Source organism: Sebastes fasciatus, chromosome 11 (genome assembly GCF_043250625.1).
Source record: "Sebastes fasciatus isolate fSebFas1 chromosome 11, fSebFas1.pri, whole genome shotgun sequence".
Classification (NCBI taxonomy): Eukaryota; Metazoa; Chordata; class Actinopteri; order Perciformes; family Sebastidae; genus Sebastes; species Sebastes fasciatus.
Window position 1 is genome coordinate 20,805,469 of NC_133805.1, and position 18,095 is coordinate 20,823,563.

The 18,095-nt window shown below is 38.2% G+C and overlaps 2 protein-coding genes across 5 annotated transcripts in view; both read right to left on the bottom strand.

Annotated features, from left to right (window-relative positions):
• Positions 1–764: 764 nt before the first annotated feature.
• On the bottom strand, positions 765–5,710 carry LOC141777329 (RING finger protein 11-like). Its single transcript, XM_074651478.1, has 3 exons — positions 5,072–5,710; positions 2,678–2,847; positions 765–2,338 (listed from the first exon to the last, which is right to left on the bottom strand). The coding sequence occupies exons 1-3, from the start codon at positions 5,192–5,194 to the stop codon at positions 2,167–2,169; spliced, it is 465 nt and encodes a 154-aa protein (XP_074507579.1). The 5' UTR covers positions 5,195–5,710; the 3' UTR covers positions 765–2,166.
• Positions 5,711–8,020: 2,310 nt separating this feature from the next.
• The window catches only part of LOC141777335 (voltage-dependent R-type calcium channel subunit alpha-1E-like), a 55,369-nt gene continuing 45,294 nt past the window's right edge, over positions 8,021–18,095 (bottom strand). The window contains exons 31-45 of one of the 4 annotated variants that reach the window (XM_074651496.1): positions 17,959–18,078; positions 17,781–17,846; positions 16,516–16,607; positions 16,209–16,383; positions 15,979–16,106; positions 15,539–15,635; positions 15,014–15,119; positions 14,233–14,340; positions 14,047–14,147; positions 13,364–13,470; positions 13,174–13,273; positions 12,259–12,363; positions 11,696–11,828; positions 11,343–11,506; positions 8,021–9,779 (exon numbers count right to left, since the gene is read on the bottom strand). In XM_074651496.1, coding sequence (XP_074507597.1) covers positions 9,273–9,779; positions 11,343–11,506; positions 11,696–11,828; positions 12,259–12,363; positions 13,174–13,273; positions 13,364–13,470; positions 14,047–14,147; positions 14,233–14,340; positions 15,014–15,119; positions 15,539–15,635; positions 15,979–16,106; positions 16,209–16,383; positions 16,516–16,607; positions 17,781–17,846; positions 17,959–18,078 — 2,109 coding nt within the window. In that variant the 3' untranslated portion in view covers positions 8,021–9,272. Of the gene's footprint in view, positions 9,780–11,342; positions 11,507–11,695; positions 11,832–12,258; positions 12,364–13,173; positions 13,274–13,363; positions 13,471–14,046; positions 14,148–14,232; positions 14,341–15,013; positions 15,120–15,538; positions 15,636–15,978; positions 16,107–16,208; positions 16,384–16,515; positions 16,608–17,780; positions 17,847–17,958; positions 18,079–18,095 lie in introns of all 4 variants that reach the window. The other 3 variants (XM_074651495.1, XM_074651499.1, XM_074651497.1) reach the window with 3 other exon arrangements.

Below are 18,095 nucleotides of genomic sequence, written 5' to 3' on the forward strand. Positions count from 1 at the left end.
TGTAACAAAAAGATAAAACACAGGTAACAGAAAAAACGACAGCCACACATTCACCAAACAATGCCACAAAAGGAAATGATTGTAACTACTGCTACAGTGAATGAAAATAAAGCAACATTAATTATAGAGTAACAAGACAAAAAAAACGTGACATAATAAAAACGTAAAGTGGATTCAAAATTAAACAGTTTCAAGTTCACCTCAAATTCAGCCTCTTTTATTTCTTAAAGGAACAGTTCAACATTTTGGGAAAATATGCTTATTCACTTTCTTGTCAAGAGATGAGCAAATCGATACCTCTTTCATGTCAGTACGCCAAGTAAGAAGGTAGACGAGGGAGGCATTTAACTTAGCTTAGTATAAAGACTGGCAGCAGGGGGAAACAGCTAGCCTGACTGACAACAGAGTTAAAAAATTAGTTTACCAGCACGTCTATAATCTATTAATTAACATGATATATCTTGTTTGTTTAATCTGTACTTTTTTACAGGGAATTGCATGCTTTACAATTTGTTGTCGAACAACACTTAACTGCCCCTAAGGCCGGCGAAATACTTGCTTTTTAACCACGCCTTCGCATCGCGTACATTTCTGAGGACGTACACAACCGACGCTCCAAACGGCTGCAGGATACATGAGGCAGCTTTAATTATATCTTCGCCCTAAAACCACAAATTACTGAGCTTCAGACATGCTGGTAGGCGAATTTCTGAGCTTCGGATCCATGCTAGCAGTTTCCCTCTGCTTACAGTCTTTATGCTAGGCTAAGCTAATCGCCTGCTGGCTCTAGCTCCCTACTTAACGCACAGAATCAGATTAATCTCATTGTGTCAAAATGTCAAACTTGTCCTTTAAACTGGAGCAAGCCTCTGTCCCGTCACTTACACACAAAAAACACACAAGAATCAAAAGTCAAGCGGAACGAAGCGGAGGCTCACACTACTGAATCACAGATTTCATGAAATACATCTTCAGGCTTACTTCAATGTGATAAGTGACTACTGACAGCTTTGAAAATACCTTTTCAGTTATATAACTTTTGCATCTCAGGAAAGAAAGGAATGAAGTATTGATAGTGCAAGGTTATAAGGTACATATATTAATATATTGTTTAGATACTGTCCTATAAGTAAAGTGCAAATCTCTGGATCAGATGAAAAGTGTGTGCAAGCGTTTCTAATTTTCGACTGACTGATCCACCTGCCCATGCACAAATGAGCCCTTTACATTGGCTGCCAGCTACTTTACACACCGCCTGGTGAAACATTCATGTTACACATCATCATTTTCCCTTCAACTCAAAGCATTTTCTTTTAAAGTCGGGCCGAATATCATGTAGCCTTTAATCTCCTGTAGGTGTACATTAAACTTTGGGTGATTTCTGTTAAATGTGTGTCTATTTGTTTTGTAATCCTGACAAACTGGAGAGTGATTTTCTTCTTTATTATCTAACATCAACAGTGTAAACTTCAGCTGTGTATTCCCATACATCCAAAGTGTAGGGCCATTTTAATGTGAGAGCATCAGAAGATCAATATGTTGAGGAAGTCTTACCGTTGCCACAGAAAACTTCAAATTGAATCCAACAGATTTCTAGCAACACCTCGTATCATTTTGGTCAATCATCTGTTATCCTAATTATCCATTTTAATGAAGACTAACTGGGATCGGGCTACTCTTGGAACCAGCTGAAGAGAAAGGCCCAGGATAGAGATGAGTGGAGAAGCCTTGTCGGCGGCCTATTCCCTAAGAGGGGTAAAAGGCTTATGTAAGTAACTGGGAATGAACTGGGGTGAGTCGGGGAGAAACCACTGAGACCGGCTCAAGTGGGAATGCACAGTCATCAAACAGCTCACACATACACCCTACGTGCTCACCGACAGCATGACAGACACACAAACGCAGTCATGCAGGGTCGTCTGGAAACAGTTTTGTGTAACTGATGTTTAAGACCAGCTTATTATTCAGACCTGGGGGTATGGAAGGCCAACATTGGGTGAGTAAATTTTGAATTTTTCAAAGTGCAAGAAAACAGCCAACACATTTTTTTTTAGCTCCTCTAAAAGAAAAAATCTGTAAGAGGGTAGCTGTTGGGTTTGTGTGTGTGTGTTTTAGGGCTGGAGGGGACGTGTTTGAGCTAAGATTTGGGGGAGGAGGGGTGAAAAATCAGTTGGTCTCGTAGGTGGAGAGCAGGGCAGCATCCACGGGCTCCATGCAGGAGGGGCAGGTGAAGGATCTCATCAGCCAGTCGTCTATACAGTCCATGTGGTAGATGTGCATACAGGGCAGGAATCGGATGGGGTCCCCGTATACAAAGTCCAGCATACAGATCACGCATCTGAAAACAGATGAAATAAAGAGCTTAAATACACACCAGTATAAAGCTGATACTGTGACGTGAGACTACAAATCATCTAGGACTTAGATTACAGTAATATCTGTATATAGCTTTACTGCTGTCTGTTACTGGGCTTTTTATGCCCCTTACTAATGACTTGTTTCCCTTGGACCATAAGTCATATCATGGCATCCTTATTTGAGTATTAAATATTAGTCACATTTTAGTGTCACAATATGGACACTGAGGATATCATGTCTGAATTAGTCAATGTTGCTCTGCTCTCAGACCTACAACCTCCGTCTGTGTAAACATTACAAAAAATACAAAAATGCTCACTCTCTGATCTTCTTCTCTGAGCCGTCTTTCCCTCCATCATAAACCCCCTTAGGGAGGTGCTGGATGAGGCCGATGCGCTGAGCTATGCGGATCTGCTCCTCCTCGGTCAGCTGGGTGGCCAGACGGGCCTGACTAGGCGTGGGATGGTACATGGGCATGTGAGCCTGCTCCTGGTAACAGACAAAAACAAACACCCAAAATGAAACAAAGACAATTATCCTACTGGATCAGCTCACTTTTGTTTTTACAAAGCAGTCTGACTGGTAAATAAACTGAAAAGTAAAGCAGCTGTGGATATTCTTGACAGGCCAGTTAATCATAAATACTGTAAAACCTGTTTGATTACTCAGATGTTTACTGTAGTTACTGCAATCAAAGCCACAGGCATGAAAGACGGCTTATTTACCTACATTACCTTCTGCATATTGGCATTTAGGCTTATAACTAACAATATAAGCCAACGGGTTATCTGTGAAGGACAAGAACAGTCTAAATAGTATAGTCAAAGTGTGCTCGAAGATTAGTGGAGTTCAGCAGAAGGACTTGGGCACAATGTGGGAGAAACAGGTGGCTGAGAAAGCATTATAAAATTAGCAGCCAACCAGATCACATTCTTTCAGCTGAATTCTCTCTGATGCCTCCAGGCCGACGTTATAATGTGCCCTTAAGGAGAACAAATCGTTACTACAAGTCCTTTTTCCTTTGTGCTGTTAAGCTGCTGAACACATGCCATACACATTTTAAATTACTGTTATTTATAGGAACTTTAAGATATGTTGTTCTTATATATTGTTTCTTATTTTTGGGACTTTTATTGCCATAATCCTATGTATTTATATGGTTCTTATTGTAACTTGTCCCTCCAAATGCCTCCATGCCATGATTTAATTTAAAACATTAATGAAAGACCTAGAAGCAGAGTCAATCGGGAGCTGTCTGTGTTTCCGAATATTTTCACTTTAAAATTGGTTTCAAACTTTTGATTTTAATGTGTTTTGTATGATATTACGCTATGTATTTATTTTGCATTTGTTTTATGTTGTGGCGTCTGAAACTTTAATGTATGTTTAAATGCTGCTGTTTTGGCCAGGTCTCTCTTGCAAAAGAGATTCTCAATCTCAATGAGTACTACCTGGTTAAATAAAGGTTAAATAAATAAATGATCATTTTGAATTAGTTAATAATAATAGTAATAATTATAATAATTATAATAATAAAAATAATAATAATAATAATTAATTGATCAATGGAGTAATTCTGAATTCTGAATTAAAAGTACAACTAAAGGAAAGATAAGTGAGAGATTCTGGCTATTTTCTTTAAAAAATAGATCCTCCTTTGACTTAACTAATTATTGATTGTCTGTTGTATGTATGGATATATAGACTGGGAATGCTACAAATGAATTGCCCCCTTGGGGATAAATGAAGTTGTCTGAACTGAACTGAAGCACTTGTCCTGCGTGTACAGGTAACCTTTATCTTCTTAACCATTTATATGGTTCTTAATATATATTGGTTCTTTTTTTTAGCTTTTATTGCCGTAATCTTATGTATTTATATGGTTCTTATTGTAACTTGTCCGTCCAACGGCCCCATGCCTTTAATATGTTTCCTTCGACTTAACTAATTATTGGTTGTCTGTTGTATGTATGTATGTATGTATGTATGTATGTATGTGTGTGTGTATGTATGTATGTATGTATGTATGTATGTATGTATGTATGTGTGTATGTATGTATGGACTGGGAATGCTACAAATGAATTGCCCCCTTGGGGATAAATAAAGTTGTCTGAACTGAACTGAACTGAAGCACCTGTCCTACCTGTACAGGTAACTTGTATTGTCTTAAAGGTCCCATAGTATGCTCATTTTCAGGTTCATACATACATATTTTGTGTTTCTACCAGAACATGTTTACATGCTTTAATGTTCAAAAAAACCTTTATTTTCCTCACACTGTCTACCTGAATATACCTGTATTTACCCTCTGTCTGAAACGCTCCGTTTTAGCACATTTTGACGGAATTGCAACAGAATTGCATTAACATTGCTAGTCAACAGCTTAGGTCCATGTGTACTTCTTGTCAGTTTATGACATTCACATACACTGCAACCAGGATATAAACTGAGACACATTTAGAATGTTTTACGTTTAAAATTGTGTCAAGGATCTAAATATTGTATATTTGTGACATCACGAATGGGCAGAAATCCTGACAGCTTGTTTCAAATGCAGAGTTTCTGATTACGGACTGTGTGTATTTCCCTGTGGATTGAGTGTTTCGATACTTTCACAGTATTAAGATAGGATTTAAGCCTGCTTTATAATAAAAAACATGAAAATCTCACTTTTTTTTATAATAAGGGACCTTTAATGTCATCATCTCTTACCTGGTAGGGTGGAGGAGGCTCCAAGTCTGGGTCTGTCCCCTCACCGAAACTCGCCCTGTCTGACTGGGAATCATGAAGCAGAGAGATGTCGTCTGATGTGGGAGACTTGAGACAGTTGCCCATGTCTTCGTGTCTCCAGTCCCTGTCCTGTCCGACGTTAAAACCAGATCTTTCTGGCTAAAGTTGCTCTTTAGGTGGCTAATGTTATTTATCTAATATCCCAGTAACTAATAGTATTACAGTTCAACTACACACTGCTAAACACACCATGGACATGATTATAAAACGTCAGATGTGACAGCAACACTAGTTTCTCCTCATGTTGACATGGAGCTCCAGCTGGAAAACAAAACAAAGAACTCCCAATGCTAACTCAGCTAGCCTCGCCTAGCCAGCTGGATGACTTCCTTGATGAGTATCGCTCATTCCTTTCGCAAGAATCACTATTTCTACTAAATGTCTACTTCAGCAGCAGCTGTGGCTGTCACATTAATGGTCCTGAGTGTTGGACTGAGGCGACATTTCCGTATGTGAACTTGGTGAGTAACATTAAAACAGTTTGCTTCCTTTAGCTAGCTCCTTTCTTCTTCAACCGGACGACATGTTATCGGTCCGTTGGATATGACGTCAAGGTGGGATTCTGCGTCGTGATTGGATGGTTTCCTTCTACGTGGTTTCTATGACAGAGCCGAAGTCCCGCCCCCTTTCAATTATCATAATAAAATAAAGATAAAGAACAAGAATAATTTGTTTATAATTCATAATTACTCCATTGACCAATTCGTTATTATTATTATTATTATTATTATTATTATTATTATTATTATTGTTGTTGTTGTTGTTGTTATTATTATTATTATTATTATTATCAATAATCATTTGTTGATAATTCATAATATATATATATATATATATATATACTGTATATTTGTATTCTGCGGGTATTGTTCCTATGCAGAGTGTGGTTTAGTTTATTTCTTGACTACACTGAGGGCGTTTTACATTTTAATAATTTATTTATTTATTGTGTTGAGTTGAATGTGATACTTATTTTGTACTGTAATTACCTTGTGCCTTTTCTACCTTTTTTCTTTTCTTAAAGCTGACTCGGTGTAAACTGCTCAGAACTCCAATGTACTTAGGTGCAAATGGCCAATAAAACTCTTGAATCTTGAATAATTACTCCATTGATCAATTCATTATTATTATTATTATTATTATTATTATTATTATTATTATTATTATTATCATCATTATTATTGGTATTGTTGTTATTATTATTATTATTACTAATAATAGTAATAATAATAACTAATTCAAAACGATCATCAATTTTATATTAAAAATTATTTGTTATTATTATAGTTATTATTATTATTAGTTATTGAAGATAACTAAATTGGAACAAAACTTGTTTGTTTTACCATAAAATAATCTGTATATCCAAGAATGTTCAAGAAAACATTTTTAAAATCCTGCATGGCATACATACACCCTGCTATTTTCTTTAATTTCATCCTTCTATTTGTAAAAAATGAGCCAGAATCTCTCACTTATCTTTTCTTTAGTTATACTTTTATCACAAAATTTGGGCCAGATTTTTAAAATAATTTTCAGCACCACAAACAACATTGTCTTCTGATCTGTCTGTTAAAGATGTAATAATCAGTTTTGAATGTAATATCTTTAGACTACACAGTATGTGCTTTCTATGGTACAACAACACAAGCCTTTAGATGAAACACAGCTGCACCTTTTTCCCATTATAATATATATTGAAATATGTTATATATTATATGCTATAGTATATATTTAATCTAATCTATTTCATTTAACTAATTCTCTATCCTTTTCCCTTTTTTTGCTGCTGTAATATGTGAATTACACTACCCGCAGAATCAATTATATCTAATATGTAATCCTGTATAACATAAACCCCATTAATGTTTTTATTTCACGCTTTACTAATATTGATAGCAGCTGAACTTTTTGTAAAAAAAACACCAAACTTTTCTTGAATTGTAATATTATTTCAAAACTTTGTTCAGATTTTATACATAATTTTAACAGTATGTGTCCGTTTAAGAGGTGGTATTTTCAATGCAATACCCCAAAGATTGATCTTACTGTAAACATTATGATTGATTTATTATTATTTATTCACAAACGTTTACTTTAAAAAATAAATCATAAGTATGTTCTCTATTTCCCTTTGAGACTTTACAGCTTTTGCTAAACTACATTAATGGCTTGCACACCCACACAGGTGTTTTCACTTATTCTGGCTGATTAGTGGTCTGCAAAGGTTGAAGTCTGTGGAGCTGCATTGGTCATTAAACTACATGAACGATAAATGGAATGATAAAAGTGCATTTTTTCATCCTAATAGGTGCAACAAAACTATAGTTAGAAGTATTATTACTAGGCTGAATTCCATTTAGCTGCTTCAGTTTCAGGTTCAATCTCTTTTGTTTAACACTAATGGTATGATAAATGTAATATGGAAATATATTTTGGTCACTAAAGTAAAAGGGGAAAACAGTTTTCCAAAATAGCGTGTTTCACTACCCTCTGTATGCACCAGTACTGTAGTACTATACTGTATGGTGTTGTATACATAAAACATGTGTCAGGTAATCAGAAAGATACATAAAGAGAGAATATCTTCAAGAAAATCCATTATCAGACAAAGACTTGTTTTGACAATGCATGTCAATATATGTTCAGATGCCACCATAATAACAAAAGGTGTGATCAGTGTTAACATCTAATAAGTAAAGTAAATCAAGAAAATACATTTAAATATATGCAAAAACTGTCAGTTTCCCACAGAAACTGGTTTCCGTGTGAGTTGTTATTGCAACACTCAAGGTCACATGTATCAAGATTTTTGATGTTTTCCCAGGCTTTATATTTAAATAAATAAATAAAAGACATCCAATAACAGTGGCAACTTGAGGACACCTTTATTTTTTTTATATACAGCTATTGTACACATAAAAACCCACAAAGTATTTGCATTCCAGGAAGTTATGATACAAATCTCCATGTTTTTGGTTAAGTGAGTTTCACAGAATCGGCTTTCTTCAGGCAAATAAAACAAAAACACAAACCTTAAAATGAACATTTCCAAAGATTCCTTTACCTTTAAAGCTCATCAGCTGATACTGTTTATTGTTATTTTTTCTCTCTAAATGTTACAAACAGCATAATTTCTCTGTACATTATTAGTAAGTAATAGAGTAATGTTAATTTGTGAAGCAAATGTGTCATGGGGGTGTCTACAGTGTTTTCTACAGTCATCGTCTGCAATGGTTCGTACAACATCAGATCATGATAAAATTACATGCCCAACAATTCAAAAATCAAATGTTAAATATAATTGTTGGGAAAGTCTCATTTAAAGGGTGTAGACTGGTAAAAATAAAACAGTTTTGAAGGATAATTTTAAAGGTTCCAGATTTGTTCGAGGCATGATTTAACAAAAATGCAGAGTGAAATAACAAATAAGCATCTTTTCTATGTTATTGTATAACTGTATTCATATCTCACATCTTATTATGTTCAATACCAAAAAGTAAAATGACGAGGGAAATCAGGCAGTTTTTCCCCCTGCACATTCATTCACACTGTAAAAAAATCCAGCATTATTGAGTGTTACTTATTAGTATCCACATTGTCTGGTAAAGTATCAGATCGCCTCTTCGTCATGGCTTGTTGTATTGATCAGGTCTAATAGATGGCAATGGTGTGATGATCACAATGTATTTACAAAACAACTAATTTATAAGAAAATGTAGTTACATATTCACACACCCCACAGATAAATACTGTTAAGAGCAACACTGAATCATTTAGAAACATCTTCAGAAATGAAAATACCTATTGACACAAATGATATAATTTGATCCATTCATTTATTTTCTGCATCCCGCAACTATTTGAGATGTATTATTACTCTCTATCATCAAGTACAAGTCAGGAAATAGACCTTATTTTATTATCAGTGTTCTGTGTGAATTGGCAACTACAGTTTCAGGAAGAATTGTTCTGTTCTTTTTTGTTTTGGGTTCACATTTGATCAAACATCCAGAGGGCTCGCGGCCTCGAAGCACTGATGCAAAAAGAGTCACATTAACCTTCAGTCTGTACACCCGTCGTACAGAACACCTCTCTGGGATTCATGCTGTGCCTCCTGTCCCTAGCACCTGTCGTCCTCCTCTGTGTCACTGAGAGCGTCGCAGCCCGCAACAGAGGTCGTCTGCGCCAGGCGCTTCCGGAAGTGTCCGTTGGGGACCTGCCAGCCAGTCCGCAAGCGAGGGCGGCCCGAGCTGATGGTGTTTGAGCGTCCCAAGCTGCAGGCTACGGCCGCCTCGAAGGTCAACGTCTCCATGGGCCCGGAGGGGTCTGGGCTGTGGTCGCCCTCTTGGGCGGCGAGGAACGGCTCGGAAGGGTAGCGTCGAGGTGGGGACGGGTCTCGGTCTTCCTCGCTCCGCCTCTCGCCTGCGACCCCCTCTTGGGTCTCCCAGTTGGGTTTGCCTCGCCTCATGGTCTTTGGGCTGCCCTGCTCATCCTCGTCCTCGCCGACGGAGGGGTGCAGCGGGGAGTAGGAGATGTGAGGGCGAGAGCGGGTCTGTGGTGTGGGTCGTCGGCCGCTGGGGGTGCTGGACTCTGAGGTGGAGGGCACGGGGCTGTCCGAGCTGTTACCCTGGAGACGAGAATGAAAACAAAATGAAACAAACAATGACTTTATGGATCTTTATGGTCTTTTCCAGGACAACTGGTAACTTAAACCTGTCAAAATTTAAAGAAGCATTCCAACAATTTAGCAATGGAGGGGAAATTTGCACATTCAATTTTAATTTTACAGACTTTAACCTCTTCCACTCCTTGAGGGCGCCAGTGCTCTTAGCCGACTTTATTTTTTTCAGAGGCTGTAGCAGGTATAGTAGCCATTTAATTGACCATTTTTTAAACGTAAATTGTCACAGAATTGTCACATGTTTTTGGGATACAGTGTAAATATAGTACACACAGCATTTGTATCTTTATAAAATGTTGAACTATGTTGTATGTATGGAGCTGTAATGTATGCAAAAAAACATACAGACAACATACTGTACATACAGTATCTATTCATCAACATTAACCTTTTTTCCTCTGTCTATCCACAGTACCCATTTATCATATATTAGACTACATTGTGCTATTTAATATGATAATATAGGCAACATTTACAAAAGGATTAGACACTTCTGAAGACTGAAATGTATATGTCACTCACTCTACCATCCCAACAAAGATTTGCTTCATCTACTGTAGAAGGGCCATTAAAGTTTTTCAGCTGGAAATGTGGCAACTGTTTGATAATGAAAGAGCTTGTCCAAACATAATGACATGAGTTTATATTTCATTAAGTTTGCTAATTGCTTGATAATGTAATGAACCAGGGCTGGGTTTGCAATAGAGAGAACAGGCGACAGATAGATCTTTTTGCAGGTTGATTTGGAAAGATAAAAAGTTAAAAAAAAAGGTAACGTTACAAATAGAAAATGTGTAAACATGCTTTAAAAACAGATGCGGGTACAGCTAGCAGTACCGTGAGGTGGTCGGCTTATTATTAACGCGGTGTGTTTCCGTGTAACGTAATGGCGCATGTCGATCAACGTGGGCTAACCCTTTCTTACACACAATCAACCCTGGTTCAACCCTGGTTGAGTGCTCAGCGTGAAAGGGGTAATAATGTTGTATTCTGGAGGGATTTCTGATCATTTTTATCATTTCGTGAGGGGTAAAAAAATGGTTAAATTTAGCACCACATCTATGTTACAAATGGTGTCAACACAAGAATTGCTACAGCAACTTATGAGACATAATAGAGCACGGGGATGGCCATCATATACTTCTATCATAATGTTCTTCACCCTAAATTACATTAAAAATGCATTTCGATTATTTAATTAATCAATTGTTTTTATAATTTATGATTTATGACTGGAATAACTTGACACACAGTGTCGAGCTGCATCTCAAATTAATTTTCAGGTTGCCAGCTTTCAGATGATGTGAACCACTTCTATGTGACATCTACTGCTGACCTGCTATCTCCCCCTGAAAACCCCCTGGACCCCCTAAAAAAGACAAAAATGGATCTATGAAAAAGAGAGGGCGGAGTGGAAAAGGTTAAAGTGTGTTGTGTTAATTTGTGACTCTGCCTGGTTGCTGCCCAAGTCCCTGAATCAGTTAGTTGGACAAAGCTCCTCTGACCCACCTGTTTATCTCGGGGGTGTGCTCTGTCTGCACTAGAGGATCTTGAGGGCTGCAAACTTCTTTCCTCTGAGTTACAACGAGACGCTTCTGGAGAGAGGAGGTGACAGCGCTCCTTAGACCGGCCACGCTCCCTGTCGCCCTGATGCCAGCGCTCCGAACGAGAAACTAGAGGGAAAGCATTCAGGAGAGGAAACGACATAAAATGACAAAATGGCAAAAGTGGCTAACGTGGGTGCATTATTTTGTTCTACATTTGACCATTCCTGTATTTTAACACCAGTGTTCCATGTTTGTAAAGGCCTCATACTGTATGCACACAAGCTGATGTGATAATAACTGGTGAGCAGGACTAACCAGCAGCCTTGTAGCTTTTGTGACGAGGTCGATAAACTCTCTCGGGACTTTTCTCCTCCTGCGAAAGTCCGTTCACCCGCTGATCTGCAACAGTGGAGGCTGAACGTTTCATGGAGCCGCTTGCACCCTCCGTCTGCTTGAAAACACACACAAACAAAACAGACAAACATGCAAGCACAAGAAACATACACAAAGAAAACATGAAACCAGTGTAACTACATTCAGATTATTTAATTCAGGAACAAGTGGACCATTGCAGAGAGGTGCAAAAACAAAACATGCTTTATCAGTGCAAAACAACAGTGCATCCTAATAAACTTGTTAGGTTTAGTTGCCTCTATTCTGGAGATGAGAGAGCTCAAGGTAAGAAGGCATCAGCATTCACAGATCACACCCCATTTTAACAATTCTTTGACCTTATTCAGACACCCAAGGTAGCAAAAGACAAACCAAAACTTCTCGGCATCACAAAAAGGAACAAGTCACTTTGGCATTAGAGCCCATGCAGCCACTGACGTCCTCAAGATCCAGCACAGAGGCCATGTCATGGAAGATGTGTGTACCTGCGACTCTACAGCCAGACGGGGCATGGAAGAGGCCCGCACATACAGACCCCTCCCTAGTGGAAGCTCCTGTGGGGCTTCAATCCCCCTACTGCACTCGCCCACCTGGGGGAGTACAGAAACAAGAGAGGAGGGCAAGGAGAGACACCAATCAGCCTCGTCCCTGCCAGGACTGCCCTTTATATACGGAGGTCCAGTTCAGGTGAGAGGAGGGCAGACAAGCCATTTCAACGCTAAGGGTCAACTATCATAGACATCACCATAGCCATCCAATCAGAAGCCATTCCAGCCAAAAAATGGACACTAGCAACAGGAAAACTGACTTCAAGGAGGAATAGAAACAGTGAAGACGAGTGAGAATAGACAATAAACAGAACAGTTCACAGGGAAAGATGGAGTCCATATTTCAGCTTGGAAGTACATTCAGTCATGCATGTTCAGATCTTAATAGCTACACAAACAGAGCCAGACGACATCTGTCTAGGGGCCGAACACATTCCTCTGCCAGAACAAACACTAGTATGTGCGGATTTCATATCATTCACCTAGCAAGCGATGTAGACCAGTAAAACCAGACAGTAGAGACACAGCAAAACAACGAGTTTGACAATCTGTCTTTGCTAAATCCAACCTCCACAGGACTAAAAGACAGGAGCACAGAGAGCAGCGCTGCCGTGCCCCGCAAAGCACGGAGACAAGTTACAATTGACCTCTAAAAATGATTCAAGAAACAATCTGAGAAGGACAATTGCTGTTTCATTTAACTGTCCACAACCCATACACATAGGTAACCTGTGACAAGCCAACGATGCTTTGTTTTAAGGTGGTCACAAGTTTAAAAATGTTAAGAACCACTGCTTTAAGACATGGTTGTGGTATTAATGGTTGTAGACTCATGTTGGTCCTCTTTCTTACCAGATCCTTCTGTTGACTAGCTTCAGTGTCGGAGCTTATGGGCTGCAAAAACAGTTCCTGAGGTGAGATGGGGCTCAAAGCCACAAAGCCTCCTCTGGTCCTGTATTGGGACAGAGAAAAACAGTAAACAAACACATAAATAGAGACACAAGTACAAATATTACAAATATGCACACATGCACAGACTCACAGGGCTGAGCCTGCGCTGTGGGCCATCATTGGCAGTGTCTCGGTGTTGGACAGAATGTCCTCGGGGAGCGTAGAGGCGTCCAGGCGCTTGAACATTAAGCTACTCTTCTGAAATGAGAAAAACAAAAACACAACAAGTCAAATAGAGGTCAGAGGGCTTCATCCCAATTTCATTTTCACGTTTTAAGAAGGTCAAAAATAATTGAGTACTCAACAACCCAAACACAAGTTACTAATGCACATTGCCATTCCTCTCTCTATGTACATAGTTATGTTTGGCAACAGTGGAGGATTAAGGAATATGGCCAAATGGGAAGGAACTTGATTCTTGTTTTGCTAGACTGCAATTCTTTCTAAATGTCTTTTTTCCAAGTTCTTCTTTCTGTTTTTTTCATGCTTCTGTTTTTTTATTAACATCTTAAAGTTAAGCTTATGTCAAAGCTAATTTAAAAAAAAAAAATTCTCTATGTAATTGATCCAATTTTGCCTTAAATGTTATCCATAGTACTGTAAGAGGAAATAATAACAGATCCCATAGACATGGCTGGCTTAAACTGTGCGGTGAGGTTGGGTGTTTTTTGTTTTTTTCTCCTCCTTTTACAAAATCTATTCATGCATCTCTTTTCTCTGAATATAAAATTGTAAAACAGGGCGAGGAAGTGGATAACAGCACGCAGAGCTGACCTGAGCTTCAAGTTGCTGCCTGAGCTTCTTGGCTTTGTTCTGTTTGAAGTAGTCCATTATCATCATCGAAGCGTAGATCTTCCCCACCGTCATGTCCGTATCTGTGAGGGCAGACACGCTACATTAACTGTTACTGCTCGTCTCTCAGCATTACAGTGAGTATTTCCTCCATAGTTAGAGCCAGACCTTTGTTGATAGGTACCAGCAGGTCCAAGTTCTTCTGGGGCAGATAAGGCCAAATGATGCTGATCTCTCTCTGTAGCTCAATATCCAGAGCAATACGGTCCTCGCCACCTGTGACAAACATCCACATTCAGCCACTTTGGAACATAGCATATGTTACATCAATGGTTTTACTAAAGCTGAACGATTAATCGATTAATCGATTAGTTAATTGATGTCATTTTTTTCAAGCATGGAAACCAAACATGCCCTAATGAAAAAAGCACATGTGAAATGCAATCTTTCACGTGGAAAAGTTAATTCCACATGTGAACTAACTAACCAACCAACCAACCAACCAACCAACCAACTAACCATCTAACTAACTAACCAACCAACTAACCAACCAATCAACTAACTAACTAACTAACAAATAACTAATAACTAATAACTAATAACTATTAACTAACTAATAACTAACAAATAACTATTAATTAACTAATAACTACCGAACAAATAACAAACTAATCACTAACTCATAACTTTCTCAATTGTGAGGATTTGCTTCAGTGTTTGTTTTATATGACAGCAAATAAAATATTTTTTAGTTTTGGATTGTCGGCCGGACAAAACTAACAATTTGACATAATTTTGGACATTTTCACAATTTTAGGACATTTTATTGACCAAACGACTAATCTATTATCAAAAAAATAATGAGCAAATAAACAATAAGGAAAATAATTGTTAGCTGAACCCCTGGATGCCATATCACAATCATGACATGCTAATTAGTGACTCTGACCTCTGGCTATTTTGATGTCCAAAGCTGTGCGGATGAGCGACATCAGGGTGGAGGTGAAGTGGACGGACATGTCCTCATCCACAGGCATGTTCATCAACACCAACCTCTGAGAGACAACGAGGGACAGAGAATTATTTATTCACCTCAGCGTACACAAAATACCACACAAAAGGTTTTTAAGTCTCTATACATTTTCCTAAATTCAATAATAGTTGAACAACATTTGAAATTGTTCCTCAGAGATTTCCACAGTTTGATTCCACACACTGAAATACACACCTGCTTTAATGTAGATTAATCAAATTTCTCCCTGTGATCGACATCAGCTCAACAATCCTTCAGTTTTATTACCCTGACTTGATAAAACAGTCTGCTGGTATGATCCCTTGAATCCACCTTATTTACAATTCATATAGCTCATTAGTATATATAATGGATTTATATCATACAGATAGGATTTTACTTGAGTTTTATTTCATCTAGCCCTTCTGTGTTTATTAAAAAAAGAGATCATGTTTTCAGTACCTTGTAGGCGATCTTAGCAGGACACTTTTTGCCGAGGCCCAGGGGTGGTGACATGTGTGTTAACATCTCATACATGGCAGTGTAGTGGATCCGACCACTTCAGAGTGATAGGGGAGGGGAGGACAGAGAAACAGAAGCAGAAGAAGATGGAGACGTTATTCAAAAGTGGCATAAACTTAGATCTAATCCAGATGAAGACAAACAGTTCCCCTTTCAAGGTCTTGTACTTGTTATGAGGTATATGAGATTTTTAGAACAGTGTTTTCTTTTCCTCTAGATGCTCTTTTTGACTTGAATCAACGTGCTAAACATGACAGCTCATTGCACTGAAAAATGTGTTTCACACGCCTTGATGGCCCTCTGCTGGATAAAGATGGAACATGAATGTTGATCTGGTCTGCATCATGTGAAAATACAGCAGTAATAAGATCAACTCTCACCATGCCAGACGATCATACTCCCCCCAGATGCGAACAAACTCGTCCAGGTGATGGGGACCCAGGATTGAGGAGTCTCGCGTCAGGTACTCAAAGTTATCCATGATCACAGCCACGAACAGATTTAGCATCTAAAAGGGGACATAAAGAAGAAAAGCAGTGTGTAAATACAGCAGAGGAATTGATAAATATGTATATAAACAAAGAGTGTTGTTTTTTTGTGAAGCGCTGACCAAGAACGAGCTGAAGAAAATGAATGAGACGAAGTAGCAATAAGCAAAGTCAGTCCCACAGCCTCCCTCGTGGTCTGGAGACGTGACGAGGGGGGAGATGGATGTGTCTGTTTCACACTCCCGACTCGACAGACAAGAAAGCATAATCTCCTGCCAGGACTCCCCTGTCGCACTCCTGGTGGTTTAAACACAAACATCTAGTAGTGACATCAAATTAAGATCCATTTTATAGAAATTAAAAAGGAGAATTAAGAGAATTGAAACTGAAGGCATCGAGGCTTGAAAGGTATTATTTTGATAAGCCCACCTGAAGAGCAGCATCAGTGCACCGGAAAAGGTCTTAAAATTGTTGTGTTGATTGATGTGACTCTCATCATTCAGCTTGATGTTTCCAAACACCTGCAGAAAATAGGTTGTTTATTTCAATGGTTCCTCGTAGCAGGTGTACGTCAATGTCCATACATTGAAAAATGTCCAAATAAAACATTAATACAATCATGAAAGCAATCAATTATATATTATATATAAATAATAGGGCTGTCAATCAAATAAAATATTTAATCGCGATTAATCACATGATTGTCCATGATTAAATCAATCACACTTTTTTTATCTGTTCAAAATGTACCTTAAAGGGAGATTTGTCAAGTATGCAATACTCACTTGAAGCAAATATGCTGCTTTATGCAAATGTATGTATATATTTATTATTGAAAATCAATTACCAACACAAAACAATGACAAATATTGTCCAGAAACCCTCACAGGTACTGCATTTCGCATAAAAAATATGCTCAAATCATAACATGGCAAACTGCAGCCCAACAGGCAACAAGAGCTGTCAGTGTGTCAGTGTGCTGACTTCACTATGACTTGCCCCAAGCTGCATGTGATTATCATAAAGTGGGCATGTCTGTAAAGGGGAGATTCGTTGGTACCCATTTTCATTCACATATCTTGAGGTCAGAGGTCAAGGGACACCTTTGAAAATGGTCATGACTGTTTTTCTTCACCAAAAATTAGCGCAAGTTTGATGCGTTATATAACCTCTTTCGCGACAAGCTAGTATGGGTTTTGTAGTTTCATATGATGCCAGTATCTTCACTCCTGCTTTAAAACTGAGCCCGCTACAACCTCCGAAAGATCGATTGCATTAATGCGTTAGAGAAATTAGTGGCATTAAAACGATTTACGCGTTAACGCGTTATCACGTTATCACGTTAACTTTGACAGCCCTAATAAATATCAATAAATGGTTCAAATGACCTCATATAATAAACACTACGGGTGTAACTAACGATTATTTTCATTATCAATTAAACTGCAGATTATTTTCTAGATTAATCAATTAATCGTTGGTCTATAAAATGTCAGAAAATAGTGAAAAATGTGCATCCTAGTTTCTCAAGGTCCATGGTGATGTCTTTAAATGTTGTGTTTTGTAAGTCCAAAATCACAAAATATTCAATTTAATATGATATAACACAGGAATTTTTGAGAGGCTGAAAACTAAATTTTCTGCCATTTTTGCATTAAAGATTATTTTAACAATGAAATATTGGTGAAGGATACCTGCATTCCAATTATGGCGTATATGAAGAAAAGCATAGCAATGAGAAGACAGACATAAGGAAGAGCCTGTTGAGAGAAGAGACAGCAAAGACAGTTAATTAATAAAAGTTATATTGCTTTAAAAACATTATCCTTGCGCTAGTAGTTAAAGTGAAAAGAAATAAGTAAAATGTTTGACCTTGAAAGATTGTACAAAGGTCCACAGCAGGATACGGATGGTGTAACCCTGCCTCAGCAGCTTGATCAACCTGGCCGTTCGGAAAAGCTTCAAGAAACTCATGTTGATGGTGTTCACCGACTGACGCACCAATGGTT

What these genes read in the sequence shown, in the direction of transcription:
- LOC141777329 (XM_074651478.1), bottom strand. Translation starts at nt 5,194, where the DNA reads ATGGGCAACTGTCTCAAGTCTCCCACATCAGACGACATCTCTCTGCTT. An exon ending in AGCCTCCTCCACCCTACCAG is followed by an intron (nt 2,848 to 5,071) that starts GTAAGAGATGAT and finishes GTCTGTTACCAG; the next exon opens with GAGCAGGCTCACATGCCCAT. An exon ending in TCAGAGAAGAAGATCAGAGA is followed by an intron (nt 2,339 to 2,677) that starts GTGAGCATTTTT and finishes ATCTGTTTTCAG; the next exon opens with ATGCGTGATCTGTATGCTGG.